The 27,641-nt window shown below is 44.7% G+C and overlaps 1 protein-coding gene across 1 annotated transcript in view; it reads right to left on the reverse strand.

Moving 5' to 3' along the window:
- Positions 1 to 1,521: 1,521 nt before the first annotated feature.
- LOC138295270 (zinc finger protein 850-like) overlaps positions 1,522 to 27,641 on the reverse strand; it is a 43,256-nt gene continuing 17,136 nt past the window's right edge. The window contains exon 2 of the mRNA XM_069233460.1: positions 1,522 to 6,884. Coding sequence (XP_069089561.1) covers positions 4,348 to 6,504 — 2,157 coding nt within the window. The 5' untranslated portion in view covers positions 6,505 to 6,884 and the 3' untranslated portion in view covers positions 1,522 to 4,347. The remainder of the gene's footprint in view (positions 6,885 to 27,641) is intronic.

The raw sequence follows: 27,641 nt of genomic DNA on the forward strand, positions 1-27,641 counted from the left end.
AATGCCAGAAACCGTGGTACAAAATTAGGTTTTTTGATTCAGCTCTGCATGTCCCTGAAGGGTGAGAAGATGGTGACTTTAGTACAGCAAATCTTTCAGGGATGCCATTCTTAGGTGAAAGAAGACACTTATATGGAGCACATTTTCCCTATTTTTCTCCAAAAACTCAAAATGTTGCTATATTTTGATTATTTTCTCTGGTTCCCCCAGGGGAATTCATAAACCCTGTGTATCTTTACAATCCCCAGGATGTTTTAAAGAAGGACACAAAGTTGGTGTGGATACCTTACTTGGAAAAAAAGTTATGGCTCCAAGAGCGAACTACCCCGAATAGCCAAAAAGGAGCTCAGCACTTTGGGGGGTTAGGTGGTGGGGTGAATGACCCAGCAGCTAAGGCGTTAAAGCAAGAGAAGAAGCCTTGTTCACTGAGGAATTCAAACAGTTCTCCTTTCATAAACAAGGGACGAGAAGCTTCCATTTTTTTTTTGTAATCTCTATTCAAGTATCAATGTCTTCAGGATGGTGAAACAACGATGTATCAATTGCCTCTTCTGTCCATTCATGGACTGAGGATTCATCTTCGTATTCTTCCCACTGGCGCTCTTCAGTCACCAGATCGGCCCATTCAGTTCAGTCATATCATGTTTTTATCATTGTTAATAGGAGGGATCGCAGTCATAGACCAGGTCGGACGCGAGTGTGGTCCAGCGCTGTCACATTTGTCAGGACAGTTTATTACAGCAGGCTCTGGAATAGGAAACAGGAAAAGGGCTTTGTCAAGCTGCTTAGTGACCATGAGTTGGCTTTGTAAACCGGACACATCACTGGGTGTGTTATCCCATCACCACAGCCAGCAGTGTCATCGTAGACCACCTCAATCTAAGTACATGGGCATAGAGTTGATATAATTGATACAATGGTGTTGATGGTTAAAAAGTTGTATTGCGCTTATATATGTAAGCAACACAATATTTTCCCATGATTCGTTTGGGTCGCATTCACACTTTATAAAACACACTACATAAAAATCTATTAATAATTATAAGAAAGATTGCCATTGAATGAATTTCTGCCACATCCACATCATTGCAAGACAATGGGGGGGTGGGGAGAGGGGGTTAGTAGACCATTCACTCACATTGGAATAAACTGAGGGGGTCCATCGACCAGGTGCTCGCATTTATGGAGACTAAGCAGTGGGGTACACATTCCTGACATTTCTAGCCCCTCTCCATGGCTTCTTAACATAAATTCGCCATTTTAGTCTCCTCATTAACCCACTCCCATTTTTCCCCAATGGAGGCCAAGGAGTTTACCTTTTTGAAACAAGGCTCATGGAGAGATACATTCTTTGCTTTGTCTTTCCCAATTCAGGCAAACAGATTTATTTATGTGTTTTTTTCTATTGCACAGGCATAGCCTGAATGGACATTAGAGTGGTTTAGAAAAGTAAAAAACTATATACGCAATATGGTATAAGACATTTTACAGTGTTCAAACATCTAGGATTGCAGTCAGTACTTTCAGCAGATGTTCACTTTATTACAGATCCTGTTAAAAAAATACACCGTGAATAACTAGGATGAATAAAATTGTTGCCTACACATGATATAGGAGATTGTAATCACTGCTCTAACCAAAGGCCTCTTATTCACAGGTTGTCCAGCATACTGTCCTGCAATATCTGAACAAATGGTGGCAGCTCCTGTCTCACATGAAAGCATAAATCTGATGCACACATACTTTGGGGGCTGCAAAATTATAAGGCAGGTGGCATCTGACTTCCAACCAACCCCAAAACTTCACTTGTCCTCCCCCAGGCAGTAATGTTAATGAAAGAAACAAACTGTCAGCGATAAACAGCACGCACATAAGATCCTGGATAACAAGTTCTAAGATCCTGGATAACAAATTCTAAATTTTACTATCACAAATGTCCCCAAAAGTGGCGATACGAGACATAGAAGTCCTTTCTGAATAAATCTCAAATAACTGAGTATTTAGGCAGAGCAAAGTCTTATCACTAGGAAAGCCCAAATAGTCCTTATACCACAGTAGACTAGGAACAGGGAAATATATCTGGCTGTTGCCTTCTGTAACATCTGCATTCTGCTGAAGTTTGGTGCTCTCTGGAATTTGCATATTGTCACCTCAGTGGGTAAAGGGTAAGTTAGGACCCTTTCTTGACTAATCCTTCAGCACCTACGATGACTAACACTATTTCTGTTCCAACTGACGACTCTTTTAAATTAAAGACTTCACAATCAGTACATCTTAAACCTGGGTGACCTTTTTGATGTCTCAGAGAGGGTTTGGTGGGAAATGCTCTATCATGTTTATAATATTCAAATGGCTTCTCCCCAGTCTATCATTTCTGATCAAGAGTTAGCTCAGTTTCCCCCTGGAATGCTTGTTGACACATTAGGTTCCTTCTGTGAAAAAACACGTTCCAAAAAAAAATATGTTTCTGCCAATATGGATTATGTGATCAGCACCTGGTCACATTTATTGCTTCTACTGAGTCACAGCGTGCATTTTCAGATGTTGCATGTATTTTCCCTTTGTAATGATGGCTTTGTCACATTCTGTATATTCCTATGGAGGCCTCAAAAAATCATAAAAATGTTACTAGACCTGCAGGTCTGTTGACTTAAATAATCTACTCAATGTAATTGTGATGCTCTTGACCCATGAACTGCTTTCAAATTATGTGATCCTGGGCAAATATTTTAATTCACTGAGCTGCCATTTTCTTTATTGTCACATTAGAAAGCACCTTCATATACGTGAAATCAGCATGCCTGCTGTATAAAAAACGATTTTGTTTGATTTAATGCACTAAACTTATGCTCCATATACAATACAAATCTAGCCACATACAGGATACACCTGATCCCTGATGTGCCTCTTTGTTCATTAACAGCATTGTCATCAGGGCGGGGCAGGAATGTTTCTCAAATCATATTAAAAAACTATCCCTTTTAATAAATACATAACTTAAGCATGAAGTGGTAACACACTGTCATTTGCATTCAGCAGATTTTCTACTAAAATGGCCACAACATTTCCCACTGACATGCGGTTTTACTGATAAAACTATAGAGTGTAGAAACAATAGTGTTCGGAAATTGGGTTTCTGCAAATACTTGTCATTTGCACATCTCCGAATAAAGTGTTCTGATTTAATTTGCTCCTATTTAAATATTTGTTTGCATCACTCTTTGGAGTTTTAAAAAATGTGCTTTCAAAATTCCTGACATTTTGAATAGTTGTACTATTCATTTGTAAGCTATTTAAATGTTGTTAGAAAAAACCTGACATCCTACAGGTTTTTGTTTCACAATTATTCTTGGACAGCTCACTTAACAAAAAACTAACTGTACAAAAGTAAACACCATTTTCCAAGATAAGCAGCAATTAGTAAAAAGGCAACCTGACATTTGACCTCTGTCCTTGAACAGACAGCAAATGTGTCAAGATAAAAACAAGATTTAAAGGCATCTTTATACCTCATTCACTTTCTGAATGAACAGAACACCTGCTCCTTTCCAGCTTAGGTTCACTCACCAGAGTGGACCAGTAGGTCCTAAAAATAGCGCAAACTGATAAAATCTGACAGAGCCCGACCTGATAAAGTCTGACTCGCCATAGCGAGTAGATTTTGAAGCCTGCTGTGGTGTGGCTCCTCTGGGGAGGACAGGTGTCCCACTTGAAATGACTTTCTGAGGTTGTATTGTCTTTGCCTTCGTAAAGGATGCCTTGCCACATTGAGTGCAGTGATATGCTTTCTTCACCATCATTACTTCCTCTTCTGTGTTAACTTACTGTTATTGTACCAGCTGGGCCCTGCCAATAAAAGAACTGCCAAACTCAGTACCTTTATTCAGCTACACCCACAGCGTTGCTGATGCTGCTTTAGGTTAGTCTTCCTTTGGAACACTTTTACATTCTGTACATTGATATGGTTTCTCCTCAGTGTGAACTTTCAGGTGGTGTAATACATTTTGCTTTTCAATAAATGCTTTGCCACATTCTCTACATTTATACTGTTTCTCCCCAAGTTGGCTTTTGTCATGTAGTATTAACCTTTGCCTTGTAATAGATCCCTTATTACATTCTGTACATTCTCCCCGGTGCAAATACTCGGATGTTGCATTATTACTTTCTAATAAATGCCTTCTTAAATTCAGTGCAGTTTAATGGCCTTTCCTCAGTGTGAACTTTCAGATGGTGTGTTAAATTTTGCTTTGCAATAAATGTTTAGTCATATTTTGTACATTCTGATGTTTTTTCCCTGTGTGGACTAGCTGATGTGCTATTAACCTATGCCTTCTTGCATTCTGTACATTAACACGATTTCTCTCCTGTGTGAACTTTCAGGTGGTGTATTAATGTTCGCTTTGCAGTAAATCTCTTGCCACATTCAGTGCATCTATATGGTTTCTCCCCAGTGTGAACTTTCAGATGCTGTGTTACATTTTGCTTTACATTAAATGTTTTGTCACATTCTGTACATTTATATGGTTTTTTCCCAGTGTGGACTACATGATGCACTATTAACCTTTGCCTTGTAATAAATGCCTTGTTGCATTCTGTACATTTATATGGTTTCTCCCCTGTGTGGACTCTCTGATGTACTATTAAGCTTTGTTTTATAATAAATGCTTTGTCACATTCAGTACATTCATATGGCTTCTCTCCTGTGTGAACTTTCAGGTGGTGTATTAATGTTCGCTTTGCAGTAAAACCCTTGTCACATTCAGTGCATTTAAACAGTTTCTCCCCAGTGTGGACTTTTTGATGTCGCTTCAGGTCCCCATTTGTTATAAATGCCTTGTCACATTCAGCACATTGATGTGGTTTCTCTCCTGTGTGGACTTTCTGATGTTGCATTAGGTGTGCATTAGTAATATATGCCTTGTCACATTCAGTACATTTATAAGGTTTCTCACCGGTGTGTATTTTTTGATGGTGCTTTAGATTATTCTTCGTTCTGAACACATTACTACATTCTGTACATTCATAGGGTTTCTCCCCGCTGTGGACTTTCTGATGTTGCATTAGATATGACTTTCTAATAAATGCCTTATCACATTCAGTACAAATGAATGGTCTCTCCCCAGTGTGGACTTTTTGATGGTGCTTCAGCTCTCCATTTGTAATAAATGCCTTATCACATTCAGTACAAATGAATGGTCTCTCCCCAGTGTGGACTTTTTGATGGTGCTTCAGCTCTCCATTTGTAATAAATGCCTTGTTACATTCTGTACATTCATAGGGTTTCTCCCCGGTGTGGACTTTCTGATGTTGCATTAGATATGATTTTCTAATAAATACCTTGTTGCATTCTGTGCATTTATAATGTTTCTCCCAACTCTGAATTTGTTGATGCTGCTTTAGGGTTGTCTTGGTTTGGAACACTTTATTACATTCTGAACATTCATAAGGGTTCTCCCCAGTGTGGACTTTCCCATGTAGATTTAGTTTCTTACATCTGAACACTTTATCACATTCAGTATATTCATACATTTTCTCCCCTGTGTGGACTCTCTGCTGTACTATTAACTGTTGCCTTGTAATAAATGCCTTGTCACATTCAGTACATGCATACGGTTTCTCGCCTGTGTGAAGTTTCATGTTGTCTGTCAAAGTTTGCTGAGCAGTAAATCTCTTGTCACATTTACAATCTGTACATTGATATGGTTTCTCCCCAGCATGGACTTTCTGATGTCGCTTCAGCTCTGCATTTGTTAAAAATGCTTTGTCACACGCTGTACATAGATATGGTTTGTCTCCAGTGTGGATTTTCCAATGTCTTTTTAGCTCTCTATTTGTTTTAAATGCCTTGTTGCATTCTATACATTTATACGGTTTCTCCCCAGTGTGGACTTTCTGATGTTGTGTTAGGTGTCCATTAGCAAGAAATGCCTTGTCACATTCAGTACATTTATAGAGTTTCTCCCCAGTGTGGATTTTTTGATGCTGCCTTAAATTCCTCTTGCATCTAAACACTCTCTTACATTCTGTGCATTCATATAGTTTCTCCTCAGTGTGAATTTGTTGATGCTGCTTTAGATTCTTCTTCTTCAGGAACGCTTTATTACATTTAGTACATTTGTATGGTTTCTCCCCAGTGTGAACCATCTGATGTTGCTTCATCTCTCCATTTGTTATAAATGCTTTGTCACATTCTGTACATTGATATGGTTTCTCACCAGTGTGGATTGTAAGATGTCGTTTTAGCTCTCGATTTGTTATAAACGCCTTGTCACATTCTGTACATTTATATGGTTTCTCACCAGTGTGGATTCGTTGATGAAGCTTTAGAGTAATCTTCCATCCGAACACTTTATTACATTCTGTACATTTATAGGGTTTCTCTTCAGCGTGGATTTGTTGATGTTGCTTTAGATTCCTCTTCTTTAGGAACACTTTATTACATTCTGTACATTTATATGGTTTCTCCTCTGTGTGGCCACTCTTATGCTGCATTAGGTCTTCCATTGCTAAGAACACTTTTTCGCAATCAGTCCATCAATATGCTTTTGTTCCCCAGTAAGATGTTTTTGATGTCACATTCTAGATATTCATACGGTTTCTTTCCTGTGTGTTCTTTCTGATTCCAGGTTAGGTCTTCCTTCGTGATAAGCACCTTATCAGACTTGCTTCAGTATGTCAGTGTGTTATGTCTTCTATGTATATCATATGTTGCCCAAGAGCCAAGTACAGACCTCATTAGGCTGTTTGGGTTTTGTGCTGTAGAAAAATACTTTGGCGGGGAATTAGCCTTCAATGGAAAGGATTGAGGTGTACTGTTCTTACACCAGTTCCTACATATGTGATGTTTTATATTTTTACCTTTCTCATCACTGCATTTATTTCACCTGTAAGATTAAGAAAAGGAAATACTGAATAAGCTGAAATGCAGAGTACGTCACAAAAATCTATTGGCATTCAATGGGACATTTGATTGTCCATATAGACAAGTGTGTGGAAGAAATTCTAGATTACACTTTCAATGTAAAGATGCAATAGGCAGAGAGTAAGGGCACACAATCCTTCCATTATCCCCTTCTATCGAGGAGTGTGGACTCCAGGAGAAACCAAAACATCAGAGAAGGTTCCTTGTTCAGTGAGGGAGACCCTCTCCCCACAACACACTACAATGTTAAATCCACAGCGACAAGGTGCCTCCCTTCTTATCCAGGGAATGCTTCCTATTATCACACGGCCTAACAAATAATACAAGATGGAGCCTTTTCATTGAATGGATCACGCGACACAGAGCATCACAACAACAGTGGGAAACCTAAGCAACTGCTGCAAGAGAGTTCTTTATACTATCAGAGAGCCTGGGACACGACCCGGAGATGTAATCTGAGCATCTTCCACAGAGGGTAACTCCAGAGATCTGAGGCTCTGATAAGATCTACACAAGGAACAGGTTTACAACTATTTTAAACACACACTGGCAAAGTCAATAAATCTCACCTTGTATAGGCTTTCCCAGTGCTGCACAACATCAGGGAAGAGAACAAAAGGTGCAATGATCCGGATAATGTTTCATCATTCTGCAGGTATGCGCCACAAATGTGAACACCTACAGAATGATACCCGCGCCATTTTCCGTTTTTGGTCTGATAGCTACAGATCTACACAAGGAACAGGAAGGGAGGTTAACAACCATTTTAAACACACGTTGGCAGTCAATAAGTCATCTTTTAGATGTGTAGGCTTTCCCAAAGCTGCACAATATCAGGAAAAAAGTGCAATGATGTGACTATTGTTGCATCATTCTCCAGGCATTCAGATGTTTCTTCATAAATGTGCACACCTACAGAATGGCACATGCACCATTTTCTGTTTTTGGTCTGGTGCCAACCAAGATCTTTTATTTTACCAAAATTACATGTATAATATACGTACGTACTTAAAGTGGCACCCACTGGTCAGTTGCCGTGCTAGTCACATTTTACTTCTACCCACTACAGAATACAGCATGGGGGAGTGGATCTGCCTACTTCAGCAACTGGCTAGCTTCACTTTGAGTGACTGCATTTTACTCTTTCACAAGGAGGTAGTTCTCTTCAGTGCCAGTTTTTAGGTCGAGCATAAGCGTTCGACCTCATGTATACTTTTAGTATACTTCTTCTGGATTAAAGTGATTTAATTTGTTGGTTGCAGTGTCTTTTAAAAATTCTTGCTCGCTAGTTGTCAGTTCTGCCTTTTCTCCCTCCTTATTCTGTTTCAGAGCAGTGACCAACTACTGTATTATTAAACTTTGGTTTCTTTATCTGTTGCTGTGACTGACTATTTTTGTTATTTCTTCGGTGCTCCCCTTTTACTGTGGGTGTTTTAGGCTGGTAGGTGCCTGTGTTTTATTGCAGCATTCCATTCCTCCCACCTCCTCCCATGTCGCTGACATTTGTTTTGGCTTTATTCCAGTGTTGTCCTCTTACCTCTGGCTCCTAAAATAAGCTCATTTTACAAAAGTAACACCCGGTTGTTTAGCTCACTGCTCAGGAAAGCCACAATATGCCCTTTCTGATAGAATGTAGCTAAACCTAGAAGCAATGATGTGAAACTTGCTTAGCCTTGCATCGCATCTCGAGTCTCTCTCTCTCTCCAGGGGCACTCCCTGCCAGCAATGATGACATCACACACAGGGCATTGCTTATCTCCTTTATTGGGGAAATAAATCTTCTCAGGCTGCTCGGATTGTTGAAATGCGAGGCAAGAACGCTTGCAAGACTTTTCATTCTGTTAAAATAAAAAAGAAATACTTTTCCAGCCTTATTTTCAAATTTCTGTTCAGACATTTACACAACTCGAGGTAGTGCAGTCATCTTCTTGTCTCTCCTCAAAGGCTTGTGAATTCTGATGTCAGTTGCCACCAGTGACCATCAAAACATGGCAGGAAAAGACAAAATTATGAGACAGGGTTGACCAATTTACGTGGCAAGTAAAGTCCAGTTTGTGATTTAATGTCAATAGCTCTAACTCAAGAAAATGCAAGAGCTATTGCATTGCAAATGCGTGTTTTTTTCTTCCACTTAATTCCCTAAGTGTTGTCTATGTTGTTAGAGCCTCATGTGATAGCAGGATGCTTTCTACCAGCTCTTCACAGCACAGGACACATTCCAGCTTTATCAGTTCCTGCCTCTTGCTAATGATGTTGTAAATTCCATTTGGAGCTGCCTTCGTTTATCTGATTGCTGCTGTATCAGACTATACCAGATGGCATCCATTTGAATCTATTCTTAATAAAGCAATCCACTATTTAGAATGCACGTAATGAAATGCAATTATACCTGCACTCCTGTATTATTTTAATTGGGGACAACAGCTATGCTTGTAAACCAACTTAGTCTGTATGTCCTGCATGTATGCTTTTCTAGTTTGCTTCCAGTGCTTGTTTGTCGTGCTCATATAGATATTCAACTATTATATTACTAACTGAATCGGTGCTGTGCCATCTTTCTTTGTAATCCTATCTACCCCGTATGTTGATCTACCTGTTCGTCTATGTATGTATGTACCTGTCTATCAACATATCTATTTACTTACTTTCCCTCCATCTACCAGTGTGTCCCTCTAACTATGCAACTTGTATCTTTGTAACTATCTATTTTTGCAAATCTATTATTCTATCGATCAATGTATCTATCTTTTCAAGTGCATCTATCTCTTTCTGCAGAGTTATCACTATCAATCTGCCTATCCAACCTCTCCGCCTGTCTTTGTGAGCTGCTCTATTATGTAAGCCTCTCTATTTATCCATCTTTTCAACCTTCTCTATATATTTGTAATAAAGATTCACAAACAAAACATTAGCAAAGGCAAGAGGCTGGCAGCCAACACCAGGTCAACATGCTTTTTTTTGGCTTAGGTGTCAGTTTGACCTTTTGATTTCACCAAATTTATGTTTAAAATATAGTTACATCTAGTGTCTTTCAGTCAATCATCATCCATAAGTCTGTTGTGTCATTCACATTTTAGTATTTTTCCTTTACTCAATTTTTTTCAGATTGATGAGGGCCTGGCAGCCTACCCAACAATAACATTTTACGAAAACCATGACAGAATGAATCAAGAATTGCTAGGGTCACAAGGATGGCAGCCAACGTCACATCTGTTGGCTTGGACTGCGGCATTTATAGTGCCATCCACTAGACTGACAACAAAACATGGCCTCAGGCCGGCCTGAGTAGCCTGGTTGGGTTGCTGATCTCCTGTTATTATGGTATGCTGGACTCTGTGTTTGCTTTATTGTCTATGCACACTTTACCACTGCTGATCAGTGCTAAAGTGCATATGCTCTCTGTTTAAATTGTACTGGTGATTGGTTTATCCAGGATTGGCACATCTGATTTAATAGTAAATCCCTAGTAAAGTATACTATGTCTGCCCAGGGCCTGTAAATCAAATGTTACTAGTGGGCCTGCAGCACTGGTTGTGCCACCCACATGAGTAGCTTGTAAACATGTCTCAAACCTGCCACTGCAGTGTGTGTGTGTGCAGTTTTAAACTGCTAATTCGACCTGGCAAGTATACCCACTTGCCAGGACCAAACCTTCCCTTTTACTAAATTTACGTCACCCCTAATGTAGGCCCTAGGTAGCCCCATGGGCAGGGTGCAGTGTATTTAAAAGGTAGGACATGTACTGGTGTGTTTTACATGTCCTGATAGTGAAATACTGCCAAATTCGGGTTTCACTATTGCAAGACCTACTTCTCCTATAGGGTAACATGGGGACTGCTTTTAAATATATTTGAAGTACAGTTTCCCATTGGGAGCAGATAGAGATATGGAGCCTTGGGGCTCTGAACTCACAATTTAAAAATACATATTTTGGTAAAGTTGGTTTTTAGATTGTCAGTTTTAAAATGCCTCTTTTATGAAGTGTGTGTTTTCTTGCTTAACCATTATGTGCCTCTGCCTGCTTGTGGAATCCGTGTTTGGGTCAGTCTGACAGCTGGGCTGTTTGTGAATTCCCTCTAGATAGTTACACAAAGGGAGCTGGGCAGTGTCCTGCATATCCTGACGAGTGTCCTGGGCTAGAGTGGGGAGGAAGGAGATGACACCTGCACCGAAAGGGATGTGCCTGACCTCACACAATACAGTCTCCAACCCCGGTGTATGTCTGGGGCCAGGCCTGGGCAAGGCGGGATCGTGTCAACAACACAGACTTTCCTTTGAAGTTTGTCTGCTTTAAAGGCAGAAATCAGTATAAGTAGTGGACCGAAAACCACAGACTTTTAGAACACTTCTGGATCAAGAGGAACCTCTGCCAAGGAGAAGAGCTAGAGAGCTGGAGGAGGAGTACTGCCCCTTTGCTGTGTGTGCTTTGCTGGGTTGGCCTACAATTGCTGCTTCTGCCTTAAAGAGGACAAAGACTGGACTTTGTTGTGCATCCTGCTTGTGAAGCTTCTCCAAGGGCTTGAAGTAGAGCTTGCCTCCTGTTGGAAGTCTCAGAAATACCAAAGACTTCAGACTCATCTCCCTACAACACTGGGAACTGTGTGATTGTACTGTGACAGAAGAAAAACCATAAAACACTGTCAACTATGCCACTGCCTGCACCGGGACCTGCCACCGCTGCTTAGAGCTGTGCCCCGCTTCGCACCGCAACCCTGGTCTCACTGATGCCACCACCTGATGCTGTCAATGAGCCTCTGCTTGCACCGTGACCTGTAGGACTCGCACTCCACATCACCTTCCTCACACGCAGCCTTAGTATTCCTGACAACACTGTCTATGCTCACACCGACGCCGCTGCCTGCACTGTGTCCCGAAGACACCAATCGTGTGGTACACTAAGCACCGTCCCATCCCGCACTGCAGCCCCGGTCCATCGACACCAGCGTCATCAAAGCAAGCGTTGTCCACAGACGCTCCTGCCTACACCATGACCGGTGGGTGCCGCACAGAGCTCGCCCTGCGTTGAACTACCGCCTTGGACCTACCGACGACAGTACTTCAGCAATGACGACACAGCTGTCTGCACCACACGTCACACCTCCCCGCTTCACACTGCAGCCCTGGTCTCACCAACACCGCAGGACGCTGTCACCGAGCCACTGTCTGCACCATCAACTGTGGGAACCGCATGTCACATCATCCCACTTCGCACTGTAGCCCCGCCACCGTCACCGCCAGCTCTCCTGACTCAGTCATCAGTCCGGAGTTCGATCTGCAACACGTGTGACTTCAAGAGCCCACCAACCCCTGCACCGACCTCCGGAACAGACCCCAGCGATTCCGCACTCTAGATCTCATTGTGAGGATCAAGAGGCATTACATTTCCAAGGTACTGTTTGGAGGTCCTCCTGACACCGTTGCTGGCCTGCGACCCACGGTCGGCCCGAACTGTTGGATTTATTGTTCATAACACTGTGATAGCTCCAGATGGAGCTACTGACTTCAAGGAACTGTATTTTACATAATTCTTGAAAAATTCATATATTTATCACTTTATGTTGGAATTTTCTTGTTTTGGTCTTGTTTTACAAAGATAAATAGCTATTTTCCTAAAATTGGTGTGGTGCCCTTTTGTAGTTATTTTCACTGTACTACTTTGTGTTACTGCCTGACTGCTCATGCCAAGCTACCAAGGGGGTGAGCAGGGGTTATCTGAGCTGGGTATCTTCCTTACCCTGACTAGATGACTAGAGTACTTAGACAGGGTACAAACCGTTTGTAAACTAGAGACCTCATTTCTAACACAAATGCAAATCTTAACTTCACTCTAAACTTTTTTTCTTTTTCAGTGCATTTCCAGGGTTCATTAAAAACGTTTCTGTGGTTTGTGGACTCTAGTCAACCGCTTGCAAACACTTGCAGGGTCCTGGTCTCTTGTCCAACCTCTGATGAGGTTTGAAAAACTGCAGGAGGTCCAAAAAAGGACCATGAACTCTTGCTGCATGTTTGCATACCTAGGGAGATCTGCTGAAGCGCATTGTTCCGGCAGTGGGGTCTACAAATACCACAACAAAATATAAGTTTTAAAAAGCTTGTTCTTTTAAGGGGAACCCATTGGATCCCCCAACATGGACTGAGGATAAGGGTTTACTTAACCTCTGCTATGTTGTCATTTTTTTTCAGGATGTGTGAGTGACTGATTCCTAGAATGACAGCTGCAACATTTTTCTCATGTTGCAGCCAGTCAATCACACGCTGAGGATTTCCGAAACCAGATATGGATGACACAAATAATAGCTCCCTCATCCAATAGGATTGAGTTACTCTTTTGAACTGTGGGTCCACTGAGGTCTACTAATACAGATTTGCGAATCTCAGTGTAATAACAGTTAAAATAATTCAATTTGTTAACCATTTCAAACCCAACAAAAATGTCCTTAAACACTAATTTCTCGAAAGCTACTGAATCAAATTAAACCAATGCAAGAAAAAACATTTCCTTGCATAAAGTTCTACGTTCATGCAGCATGTTGAGCAAATCCTTCAGAGTTCTGTTTCTGTACAAAGAGCAAAGCCTCCTGCGGGCATTAACCCCTTTGCTGCCAGGCCTTTTCCACCTCAGGTGCCAGGCCTTTTTTTGGCTATTTGGGGCAGTTTGCGCTTAGGCCCTCATAACTTTTTGTCTACATAAAGCTACCCACGCCAAATTTGAATCCTTTTTTTCCCCCATCGTCTTAGGGATTCTAGAGGTACCCAGAGTTTATGAGTCCCCCTGAAGGAGACCAAGAAATTAGCCAAAATACAGCAAAAATTTTGTTTAAAAAAAAATGGGAAAAAAGGGCTGCAGAAGAACAAGGGCTTTTGATTTTTTCCCCTGAAAATGGCATCAACAAAGGGTTTGCAGTGCTAAAATGACCATCTTCCCAGCTTTCAGTAACAGGTAGACTTGAATCAGAAAACCACATTTGTCAACACAATTTTGGCATTTTACTTGGACATACCCCATTTTTACTATTTTTTGTGCTTTTAGCCTCCTTCCAGTTAGTGACAGAAATGGGTATGAAACCAATACTGGATCCCAGAGAGCTAAACATTTCTAAAATTAGACAAAATACTGATTTCAGCACAGGGTCATTTGTGTAGATCCTACAAGGTTTTCCTACAGAAAATAACTGCTGAAATAAAAAAATATTGAAATTGAGCTGAAAAAAAAAAGCAATATAATGTTACGTCTGCTAGACTCTTCTGGTTGCGGGGATATATAGGGCTTGTAGGTTTATCAAGAACCCTAGGTACCCAGAGCCAATAAATGAGCTGCACCTTGCAATGACTTTTCATTCTATATCGGGTATACAGCAATTCCTTTGGTGAAATATAAAGAGAGAAAAAAACGGGTATCAAGAAAACCTTTGTATTTCCAAAATGGGCACAAGATAAGGTGTTGGGAAGCAGTGGTTATTTGCACATCTCTGAATTCTCGGGTCCCCATACTAGCATGTGAATTACAGGGCATTTCTCAAATAGACGTCTTTTTTTTACACGCTGTCTTACATTTGGAAGGACAAAATGTAGAGAAAGACAAGGTGCAAGGACACTTGTTCTGCTATTTTGTGTTCCCCCAAGTCTCCCAATAAAAATGGTACCTCACTTGCGTGGGCAGGCCTAACACCCGCGAAGGGAAACGCAACATGGGCACATCACATTTTTACATTGAAAACTGACGTGTTTTTGGGAAAGTGCCTAGCTGTGGATTTTGAACTCTAGCTCAGCCGGCACCTAGGGAAACCTACCAAACATGTGCATTTTTTAAAACTAGACACCTAGGGGAATCCAGGATGAGGTGACTTGTGGGGCTCTCGCCAGGTTCTGTTACCCAGAATCCGTTGCAAACCTCAAAATGTGCCCCAAAAAAACAAAACTTTTTCCTCACATTTCGGTGACAGAAGGTTCTGGAATCTGAGAGGAGCCACAAATTGCCTTCCCCCCAGCATTCCACCAAGTCTCCCGATAAAAATGGTACCTCACTTGTGTGGGTAGGTCTACTGTCCGTGAAAGGAAATGCCACAAAACACTATCCGTACACATCAAAATTATCAAATACACAGCTACCTGTTTTTGTTTTTTTTGGGGGGGGGGAGGGGTAGCACCTGCGCTTTTTGGTCCTGGGCTCAGCAGCCACACAGGGAAACCTACCAAACCCAGACAATTCTGAAAACTAGACACCCGAGGGAGTCCAGGGCGGTGTGACTTGTGTGGATCCCCCAGTTCTTTCTTATCCAGAATCCTCAGCAAACTTCAAATTTAACTAAATAAAATCAAAACCAAAAATAGGTTGCAAAATTGAGGGGGGAACCAAAGCAGGTCGAAAAGGGCAGTTTGGAAAAAAAAATTCTAGGCTGACAAGTGGGGCAGAATTTGTATCGGTATAGATTAAACAATGCTGCGTGGTAGGAATTTTGAAGATTCCTGCAGTTCCATCACAAAAAAAGAGGAAAAAAATTTGTGATTTCCAGCAAAGTTGGAGGTTTGCAAGGCATTGTGGGAAAGAAAATGGTGCAGGATGCATGTGAAGCACACCACCCTGGACTCACCCAGATGTTTAGTTTGCAGATGTGTCTAAGTCTTGTGGATTTTTCTACATGGCAGCATCCTAAAGTCCAAAAAGTACAGCCCTCATCATTCCAAGTGGGACGACTGTGAGAGTTAGCCAAGCTCTCATGGCCCAAATGTAAAACCAAAACCCAAAATATTCAAATGTCCTCTTGCTTGCCGTGGGATAAGATGGTTTAGTGTGCGGGGGAGAGCTGAAAGACTGTTACCCCCCCCTTCAGTTGGTGTGGGGGCATAACCATGCCCATACTGGTTGGTGGGCATCACCTCACTATTTTTATTTATTTTTTCTGGCATCTAGTAGACTTTTTGCCACCCCCCCCCGGGTGTGGATCGGGGGTAATTGTCCCATCTGCCCACTTGCATAACAACTCTGGCCCCATTTCTTTGGGGTGGGTGTATGGCCATACCCCCACACTCTTATTTAAAAAAAAACTTCCCTGGTGGGCTTTCTGCCCCCTTGCCGGCAGATGGGCCTTCCAAAAATAGGCCGATCTGCCCCCAAGGGGGGCAGATATGGCCAACAGTAATGTGCCCCCATGGGGTGCCACCCTTACACATACATACACACACACACACACACACCAATCCCTGGTGCCTAAGTGGTTAGGACAGATCAGCCTTGTAGAAATAGGCCGATCTGCCCCCAAAGGGGGCAGAAATGGCCTAAAATAAATTTGTTCCCCAGGGGAACGACTCTTGTGTCTAGGGGTTTCTGCCGCCCCTAGGGGCAGATGGGCCTAATTACAACAGGCCGATCTGCCCCAAACAAATTTGCACCCCCCAGGGGAGTGACCCTTGCCTATGGGGTCGCACCCCTAACGTGAAACTGACAAAAACAAAATCCCTGGCGTCTAGTGGTTTCTACCCCTCTTGGGGCAGATTGGCCTAAATATAATAGTGGTCTAAAAATAAATTAATAAATTACCGCCCTGGGGAGCATCCCTTGTCCAAGGGGCCGCTCCCCTCATTCAATTACCTGAAAAAGAAAACGTCCCTGGTGTCTAGTGGGCATTTCTGCTGCCCGGTCGCATCGCGACCGCGCAACAGAAATGCTGAGAAAGACAAAGGAAAGGAAAGGCCTTTCCTTTCCTTTGATGCCTCTCTCGGCTCCTCCACGTGATCGGAGGAGAAATTATTTTGCATTTCTCCTCCGATCGGCGCTGGAAGCTGAGCTTCCAGCGCGGAGGGGCAGGCCTCTGATGAGGTCAGCATGCAGACGTCATCAGATGCCACGGGGGAGGGGGAAGCGATTCCCCTTCCATCCCTGCCCTGGGGAGGGGGGTGCGAGGTCCCCGGGAGGAGCGCTAGCGCTTTCCCCGAGGGCACCTATCTGGACATAACGGTTACATCCTGGGCACCTGAGCGGTGGTGCCTAGGGCGTAACCGTTACGTCCAGGGCACCTGAGGGGTTAAAATGGGAAAGGCCACCTTTGTCCCCGCTTGGAGAGTCTGCACAATGCATAACCCAACTGGATGAACTTTTAAAGGAACTTTTTGTGCAGATTTGTTGACGGAACTACCACGGCACTTGGAGCTCTACACTGGCATCCAATAGAAGATGTATGTGAATCGGAGTATTTCAAACTGAGCCTTCCGTCAGACTCCTTTGACCTGCTGGTCAGCATCTGTTGCCCTCCCAATGCAGCTCATCCTGCTGCTGCCTCTGCTTTGGACGAACTGACAGCCTGCCTGACTCTCAGATCGAGGCCCTCCTCCACCCACAAGCTCCTGCCTGCGCCTCATACCCGGTGGCCTAGTGGCCATCTGCAAGTAAGTATCTTCTGTCTCTCTTTTCTCCTGCCTTTTACGTCTGCCTTTCTTCTGTTTTTACTTAATTTTTCTTTTCCTGTCTTTCTTTTTTCCCCTCTTGCCTCTTCTCCCTCCTGCATTCTCCCCACGCAGCTGCTGCCCCTGTGGCCCCACCCCCTTCCCCCTGCTAAGTGGGTTTCCCACCCTCCCACCTGACCAGATCCCCCACCTCCCATTCCTTCTTAATGGTGGCAGAAGCGCTGTGAGAAGGAGGCTCCTCTGACCTCCTGGTCAGCGTCTGTTGCCTTCCCCAGTGCAGCTCCTCCTGCTGCTGCTGCCTCTGCTTTGGACAAGCTGAGAGCCTGCCTGACTCTCAGTTCAGGCCCACCTCCACCCGCAGGCTCCTGTCTGCGCCTCATCCCTGGTGGCCTAATGGCCATCTGCAAGTAAGTAAGTATCTTCTGTCTCTCTTCTCTTGCCTTTTACTTCTGCCTTTCTTCTGCTTTTACTTTGTTTTTATTTTTCTGTCTCTTTCTTTTTTCCCCTCCTGCCTCTTCTCCCTCCCATGTTCTCCCCACACCGCTACTGCCCCTGCGGCCCCGCCCCCTTCCCACCTCCCGCAAAGAGCTTTTCCCACCCTCCTGCCTCCCAGTTGACCGGGCCTCCCTCCCCTTCTTAATGGCGGCCGCAGCGTGGCCGCACCGCTGGCACTTCCAAAAGTGTGCCAAAGGCAAGCCCGTCTGCGCCTTTCCGCGCCTGGTCTGCACCCAGTACCACGGAGCCTGGTTCTCACCCAGTCTGCCTGTTTGACACCAGCACTCTATGCGCCCTCAACCCGGGAAGATCATCAGCCTGCCACCAAGCCAACCCCAGGAACACCCATGGACCTTTTTCTTTCCCGCACCAACACTCTCCAAGGACCACCCCACGATCCAGCACTAAGCACGGACAGCCACCTCAAGTACATACTCCTCAACACATGCTCTTTCGTCAAACATGTGGTAGAAGTCTGGGACCTACTCGACTCAACAGCCCCGGACGTTGCCTTATACACAGAGACATAGATCACCCCCACCGCTGCCAACCGGCCTGGACGAGGCGTTGCCATAATCTACAAGAAAAACCTCCACCAGACTACCACAATCGAGTCTCAGTCAACGCACGAGCACCCACACTTCCAGATCCAGACCAACCCAAACACCTCCCTGCATGGTACCCTCATGTACAGGCCACCTGGACCCCGACCCCAGTTCTGCGAAGACATTGTTGACCTCGTCACCTTCCCCCAAGCACTCACCTCCCCCAACTACATCCGACTCTGCGACCTCAATTTCCACCTTGATACCCTCGATGACCCAAACACCCCAAACCTCCTGGACAACCTAATAACTCTCACCCTCAAACAACTTGTCAACATCCCCACCCACAGAGCCAGACACATTCTCGACTCGGTCTTCTTAGCATGGAATAACATCACCATCTCCCACACCTCTGAACACTATTGGACCAACCACAACCACGCCACCACACCCCCATCCCCCAGGCAGACGCTGGGGCAAAGTCACAGAAGGACAACTCACCAACACTCTCAACCACTCCTTCCCACCAGAAGCTAATGAGACCGCAAGCAACCTACACCGCTGGCTCTTGACTGCGCCGACAACGTAGCCCTCCTAAGGAAATCAGCAGGGAATCATCAGTGCAAAACACCCAAGAGGTTTACACCAGACTTACAGGAATCCAAGCGCACCTCAGACAACTGGAACATAAATGGAGGCTCAGAAAATCCACCCAAGACCGCACTGCCTACAAAAATGCAGTCACCACGCACCACCAGAACATCAGAGCCACCAAAAAAGTGGCCTTTCAAGCACTTCCCAACACCAGCACTCACAACAGCAAAGACCTCTTCGCCATCGTCAAAGAGTTCACTAACCCCAGGGCAGGCACCTCATCCATCCCTCCCTCCCAAGATCTCTGCAATGACCTCGCCACCTGCTTTCACCGTAAGATCCAGGACATCTACGAAGTCTTCAGGAACCAAAGCCCTCCAGCAATGCTGACCACCACAGACCTAGCACCCCACCAGATACTGAACTCCTGGACCCCCATCACCATAGAGGACACACAAAGAGTGATGAACTCCATCCACTCAGAAGCACCCTCGGATCCATGCCCTCATCACATCCTCACCTTGGCCAGCGCCTCCATAGCACCGTAGCTCTGCCTAACCATTACCCTATCCTTCAGGACCACCACATTTCCCCTCAGACTAGCAACATGCCAAAATAAGCCTGCTACTCAAGAAACATACCTTCGCCCCTAGGGAGCTGAAGAACTACAGACCCATCTCTCTGCTACCTTCCCCAGCCAAGCTAACGGAGAAAGCTATCAATCAGCTACCCACTGAGTTCCTCAAGAAACCGTATCCTAGACCCTTCCCAGTCCTGATTCAAATGCAACCACAGTACCGAAACCGCACTCCCAGCAGCCACTGATGACACACGCTTCATACTGGACTGCGGAGGCACTGCAGTACTCATCCTCCTCGACCTCTCCGCTGCATTTTACACCGTCTCCCACTCAACCTTTTGTGAAAGACTGCATGACGCCGGCATCCGAGACAAAGCCCTGAACTGGATCAGGTCCTTCATCACCGGAAGAACACAGAGGGTCAGACTACCACCATTCACATCATAACCTAAAGACACTTGCTGCGGAGTGCCCCAAGGATCCCCACTCAGCCCAACGCTTTTCAACATCTACATGGCCCGCTTGCTAAGATCACAAAACAACACAAGCTAAACAGTCTCCTACCCAGACGACACCCAACTGATCCTCTCCCTGACAGAGGGCTCTGCGCAAGCCAAGAGGAATTGCCACAATTGGATGAGAGCAGTCGCTGCCTACATGGAGGCCAGCTGCCTCAAGCTCAACCTTGTTTCTGTGGTAAAGGTGGTTTTGTCAATAATAACCTAGATATGCCTCTTTTAGAAAGTGGGCATTGCTATGCTCTAAAACGCTTTTATGTGCCTTTTAAATTAGACTGTAATCCACACTGGAGGATGGAGGAGCATATCTGTGCATTCCCCAGCAACAGCTATGAACCTTGGGCAAACAACTGGAACAACAGATCTCTGCCATTTAAGGGCCTGGCTGGAAATATTGGATGGAGAGGTTTTGACACCTGGCCTCACCAAAGATTATGATCTGCATTCCACTGCCTCATGGCAGACAGGATTGAAATTTAGGGGAGACATAGGAGGTTCAAAGGGGGACCCTTACAAACCTCCGCCAACTTCAAAAGCACACTACATCTACTGGTGCCACACTGCAGCAAACTATAGATACACTAGTGGGAACGCAGGACCGGAGATACTGGACTATGTGGTGCACACTGCCAAAGGAATCTATTGTGCATGAGGAGTCATTACTACCTCTGGAAGGGACAGCGCATTCTTCCTGAATAGTGGCTGGCCCGGGCTGACTTCCTGCTGCTACGTGGCACCCTGAAGTGTGCTCTCCAAGGGCTTTTTGGTTTATCCCCTGTACTCTGGTGGAGGCATCAGGGGCATCAAATACCTACCGAAAGGGACCTACATCTTCTATCTGTACATGGACAGTGATGCCCACTTAAGTGCTCACATCGTCTGCTGGATCCCACCAGGTAGCAGTGGTGTGAGTGTGGAGCTAAGTATTGTGACTGGAGGCCAGATTGCCTGGTGCAGGTCCCTAAGGGAACAGCACACATTCCAGGAGTATGACCCTACATTGTGGGGCCTCGGCACACATATGCATCTTCTTGGTGGTGAGCGGATTCACCAGTTGTGAGACCCTGCATGGCCCTAACATTGATCGTGCCATATTTTTCTCATTTGACACGGCGACTGCATGCTCATTGCGTGCGGTGTGTGATTCACAGGATATGACCCTCAGATGTGGGGACGTACCCATAGCATTGCCACATTCAAACTAGCATGGCACCACTGAACTTGCGTCTGCATGTGTGACCAGAATTTTCTGGTGCGACTCAAGTCATTGTGTGCCAGACTTGTGCCTCATTTCCAGGGAGGTACAGAATTGGCAACTCTTCGTTTGTGTGACTGGTGTTGTCTGCTTGGTGCGTGATGACTTGAGTCACACCACAGTGTCTCATTTACAAGGAGGTGCTGAACTTGCTGTTCTCCACTGTACATGATTGGAATTGTCCCTGAAGGGAGTGGACTAGGTGTTCTCTTGAACTGAGCGACTTTAAATGTCAGCAGGAATTAGATTAATTAAGACCTTGACTGACAAGAACGCAGAGTCATCTAACCATTGTTACACTGATAGTCGCTTTATCCAAAATTCTGAGTCACCAAGTAAAATTAACTACTCTAATTGCAAATTACGGGCCTTATTTTGTTATTTCAGGGATGATATCAGACACAGGGTCTGTGTTGTGCTTTTATTTAATGACACTAGGGGTGAGGTGCCATGTAATACAATTTGATACACTATTTTTCTACTGAGAATTTGACACAATTAAGTGTGAGAACTGGACTCTTTATAGCCATGGCTTCACAGCAGAACTTCTGTTAGTGGTGAGTCACAGCAGAGTAAAAAAGGCCCTCAAAGGTGCCCGTGGATTCAGTCTAGCTCTTCTCTTGTCTTTTGCAACAACACCTCTCTCGGGTCCCCATCTTTTGCACCCACACCCCTCTCGTGTCCCCACCTCTTGCACCCAGAGGGTATGTTCACTGCCGGTCACTTACGTTCAGTGTCTACATTGCTATGCCCATTACTTGGAATAAGTGTCTGTAAGGAAATGCCTCTTTTTGCTAGTTCACCCACACATTTTTGGACTGATGCTGTGTTTTTTTTTTACTGAGAGTGCACCAATGCCTGCTAACCAGACCACTATTGCCAGTGTTTGGACACTAAACAAACAAACTGCATGTCAAATTGGACATTGGAGGCCTTGTGCACAAGCATTTCTCAGCAAGCGTCCCCAAAAGTATTAGACACTTTACTGAACAAGGTAGCATGGGACTCCATCACACCCATAGACTTTGTACTGGATTGTGCACATATGGCCCTTACCCGAAACTACTTTCAGTTTGCAGAACAATTCTACCTACAGACACTTGGGACATCAATGGGCAGCACCTTCACCCCAACCATAGCATGTCTCTATCTACACAATTTTGAAACCATACATATCCCTAATAGGGCAACCCATTCAATACAAACACAAAAATCTGGAATGATATACGATTATATTTTGGTCATCTGGAAGGGGAATGAAGCAGAAGCCTCAGAATTCACAAGATGGATTAACGCAAGAGATAAATTCTTAAATTTTTAAGATTCAATCTAACACTGGAAGAGAAGTCTTTTCTCCTTGATTTGAGCATAGAAGCACAAGACACCAGCCTAAAGACCACGGTGTATGATAAACCGACAAACTGTAACAACCGTCTAAGATATGAGAGATTCCACCCCAAATCACTGGGGGGTAGTTTGCCAGAAGGCCAGTTCCTAAGATTAAGGAGGACCTGCACAGAGAAGAATGGCTATGAAAAGCATGCAAAATTATTGACCAGCAAACTAGAGGCAAGAAAACTATCCTTTGAACCTTATCAAGAAGGGCAGAAAAGGAGGTAGTATTATTGCCAGACAATCTCGCCTACACTCCTGAGAAACCAAAAAATGAACGCCTCATTTGTATCACCACTAATGGCACACATTCCACCAAAATGAAAAAAATAATTCTACTGGGGGATTCTAACATCTGGTTCCCTTAATTTTCAGAAACTGATATTTTCCTTTAGACATTATAGATCATTAAGGCATTCACATACACAAAACCAAAACCTTCCCAAACCAAAAAAAAAAAACAAAAAAAAAAACAGTCTATATGGAATCTGCTCCCAGTTTTGGGACATTACTCTTGTGGCCACTGCAACATCTGCCACTTCACTGATCAGGCAAAAGCAGGTAAAAGACTTAAATCTAGGATTAAAAACACCCTGGACACTGAAGCAACATACCAATCGTTATTCGATTAATGTAGTCTAGACGCGGGTCTGCCCTTGTGTATTGAAGTATGTCGCATTGACAATAAGGAAGATTCGTACCCAAATCAATGAGCAGAGAAGCATCTTTAGGTGCAAAAAAACCTAACACGTCACTTTGTGGAAATGAGACACTCTGAAAATGATTTCACATGACTGCGATTGATAAATTATCAGCCCACAGGCCACAAAAAACACTCTTGAATTTTAAACAATGCTGGATGTATCAGCTGAGGAGTTCTGAGAAGGGCCTGAACGATGATATCCAGTGGTCCCAAATCCCAGGATGACATAGATAATCACACACATAGTGGTCCACACATCTGAATGATATACAAAAAGAACATGGGATTTCAGTCTCAATCACGTTCAGAAAAACATGTTGTCCTTTTCGCTATAAAACCCCATATTGAACCCAGTAAGTTTGTATGTATAACCAAGCCTGCACACAATACCCACTCTCTGCACGGCACCACTATTAACTACTGAGTACACTAACTGAGTAGATCCTTACATATTATCAAACACATTATGGGACACACTTCTTAGAATTACACAGAAATATCAAAAAGTAATTAGACATTACATCGTTAGTGCGACCGGTCTAGCAATAAAACTCAATTCCCCACAAGCCTTGCCAAAAAAATTGAATTAGCCGCACACGAATGTGGGAATAGCGGGAAAAATAATGAGTATCATTAAGGTGGACTGTTTGAACAATGAGTACAAATGAACCAAATTCCAAGGCAAAGTATTATTTTAGAATTGCACACACAACATATGACACAAGTCTCCAAATATAGGCTGATTGTGAGACTACCAGAAGCGCATTGAACGACTGAGAAGACTACAACTCCCATGAGCCAAGCGATCAGCGTGTGACGTAACTACACGATACGTCATTTCATTACGATGAGCTTCCACTTGCCACATTCTCCCCTTAAAAAACCAGACCACACGAACACAAATGGTGGGAAGCCAGGTACGGGCTGGAGGCCCAGTGACCGATGAGTTCTCTCGACAACAAAGGTATCTGTGAAAGCGTCTCCCAAAAAGGGCAATCAAGAGTTCCTCCATAAAGGTGTCCATTCGTCCGGGAATTGGTGGCTTCGGGTACTCCAGTGAGGCGAATACTGTTACGTCGAGAACGTGCCTCCAAATCTTCGCAGCAACTGTTTTTAATAGGCACTCTATCTTCTTAACTCGTTTAGTGAGGGCAATGTTGGCATCCTCTGTGTTGGATATGTGTCGTTCAGCGCCTTTTAGCCTGGTGGAGAGTCTATCCAGGTGCTTGTGCATCCTGTTGATGGCACGCAGTCAATGTAGTGAAACGGGAGTGTATAGCTTTAAATCCTGCCCTAAGCTTGTGCATTATTGCCATGGTTCCGTCAAGGTGTATCTGCCAGCAGTCTCGGGATCCATTGGGTTATCCGGATCCTGCAGTTTGGGAGTCTTGGCGACATCAAAAGACAACTGTCTCTGTTTGGGGGGGGGTCTCTGCGCCCCATGACATCCTATTGAAACAATATGTATGGTTTGGGGTCCAAAATATGCAGATGCTACATGGAAAGGCTACAGCAGGCCATCCTCGTGGTTGAGTGCCGAGTCAGGGGGGCCAACAAATATGATGCAAATCACCAGCACGCGAAGTGGAGAGCTGGAGCCAGTGCCTATAAAGTAGATACAAGCAGCACATTGTGATCAAGTTGCCTTGTGGTTATAAAAGGAGAGTGCCGCCGCTCCTGGGGCTGCGGATGCGGTCCCAGAGGAGTCATCGTAGGCAATGGCTGTGTGGTGACATTGCCCCTGGGTTTGAGTATGTGAAGCTTTACCGCCTGTGGGGTGCACTCACCTCCCTAAGACCAGCAAGCAGCAGGGCCAGCACAACGATCAGGCAGAGACAGCAGTCTGTAGAGGAACCCCGCGAATGTGGTAGTCCGTGGGTACAGTGCCCCATGTGCAACACCGCCGACCGCCCAGCCGGTCACACCCCCCTAGGCGGTGGTCCTGCCTGCGGCGAAGGCGCACTGGTTAAATGTAAATACCGAGATTCAATAAAAACTCATCTGCTGTAGAGGGAGAGTGGGGCAGGAGGACCGCAAGTCTGTTTCTGTGTTCAGGAAGTGGAGGAGGCAGGATAAGCAGTGTGCCTGATGCTTATGTGGGTGCAGTCATCCAGGCCAGCAGGCTGATCGGGAGCGGAGCGGAACAGGTGAATAGCAGGCCCGTTCGGGAAAAGAACCGACACTGCTGGAGCACATCCCATGCCCGGTAGTGGAGAGGATGAAATGAGGGCAAGTGCCGTCATCGGTGCACATAGGCCCATCCAGGCTGTGCTCGCCACAGCCCCACCTTCAGGCTCACCCGTGGCCCCTATTGCCGCAGGGCCTCTGGGGGGCGCATCAGGCTGTGGCAGTCAGCACACCAGCTGCGGATCACTGCTGCCCCATAGGGCCAGACATAGCACCGGGGTGCCAGGAGAGGCAGGATGGGGCTGATAGGCCACTTTCGGGCAGTGAGTGAGGTCTCTTGTAGCTTCAGAGCTGCACAGCCATCTTGGTTGGCAGCTAGGCAACGCCCTGCCCTGGATGACACTTCTGATAGGCAGAAACATGTTGACCTACTTTGTTGACACACTTCAACAGGTTTAATCTTTCCTGAAGTGCCCTGTTTTTTAATCCTGATCTGGGGACACACAAATAAAAAGTTGTTTGCATTCTCTGGAGCCAGTTTCATCCACTACACTTTCACTACATGCTCCGCTTATCCTTTAACCCACAGCTCTTCAAAGGGTACTTATCATACTTCTAAAAGATCTGCTGTGCTCCTCCCTCATAGTGAGAGGGTTGTAGCCCGCACAGTGTCTGGACATCACAGTGCGAGGACGTTTCCCATGACGATGCATACCACCTCTCGTGGATGAGGGTAACCGTCCTTGGAAAGGAATATTTTTTTCTCACACAGGTTATTCTGTATGCAAAAACATTTTTGCTTTTGGTTTAGACCCAGGAGTTCTACTGTGTTTAATTGTTCTCCTTGACGCCAGTTCTGACAACATGGTGCACCTATAATGTAGACACAGGTGAAAGTTTACCTGTCAGAAGTAAGATTTACAGACAAACTGCTTTTTGGGGGTTAACTCTATGAAAGGTGCCACTATGGTACCATATCCTTTTACAAAACTCCTATAATCCCCAGTCAGGCCTATGAAAGCTCTAACTTGGGTCAGAGTCTTTGGCGCTTCCCAGGCCAGAATTGTCTGGCTCTTGTGCTGCAGAGGATGTTCATGGCCTCCACCTACTTGCTGGCCCAAGTACACCATGGACCGTTTCCCTATCTGGCACTTACTTGCCTAGATAGTCAGCCCCGTCTGTTGAAAGGCCTGAAGCACTTCTTGGGATGGACCAAGTGATCCTCCCAGGTGGAACTAAAGATAGCTATATCATCCAGATGTGCTGCACTGAAGTTGTCCAGATGTGGAAGTACTCTATTCATCAGCCTCGGGAAGGTGGCGGGTACACTGTTCAACCCAAAGGGCATCACCTGAAACTAAAAGGCTCTCTGGGGTTGAAAAGGCAAACCTCTCTTTGACTCCGGGTGTGAGGACTATCTGCCAATAATCTGAAGTCAGGTCAAAGGTACTTAGATATTTTGCAGCCCCAGCTTGTCGATGAGCTCATCTGATCTGGGTGTTGGGTTTGCATCAGTCTTAGTGACTGCATTTAAACCTCTGTAGTCCACACAAAACCTCATCTCTGTCTTTCCCACTTTTGGATTGGGTTTGGGCACCACAGCCACTGCGCTGGCCCATGGAATACTCAATCACCCCTAATTCTAGTATCTTAGCAACCTCAGCTTTAATGCTAGCCTTTACTTGATCTAATAGTCTGTAAATCTTACTTTTGACAGGTAAACTGTCACCTGCATCCACTTCATGGGTGCAACATGTTGCTAGACCTGAAGTCATGGAGAACAGTCCAGCAAACTGTCCAAGCAAGTTAAAACAGTTTTTCTGCTGCTGATTTGCCAGGATGGAAGAGAGAACTACTCCCTCTACTGAACCATCTTCGTTATGGGTTGACATCAGGTCCGGGAGAGGTTCACTTTCTTCCTCTTCGCCGCCATCTGTCACCATGAACATTGTGATATCTGCTCTGTAATGATGTAATTTGAGGCTATTTACAAGTATTACCCTATGAGGGTTCTTTGGGGTACCTAAGTTCACCAAGTATGTGACTTCCCCCTTCTTCTCCAAGATGGAGAAAGGCCCAGTCCATTTGTTTTGGAGGCTCTGGGTGCCA

Source organism: Pleurodeles waltl, chromosome 5, assembly GCF_031143425.1.
Source record: "Pleurodeles waltl isolate 20211129_DDA chromosome 5, aPleWal1.hap1.20221129, whole genome shotgun sequence".
Classification (NCBI taxonomy): Eukaryota; Metazoa; Chordata; class Amphibia; order Caudata; family Salamandridae; genus Pleurodeles; species Pleurodeles waltl.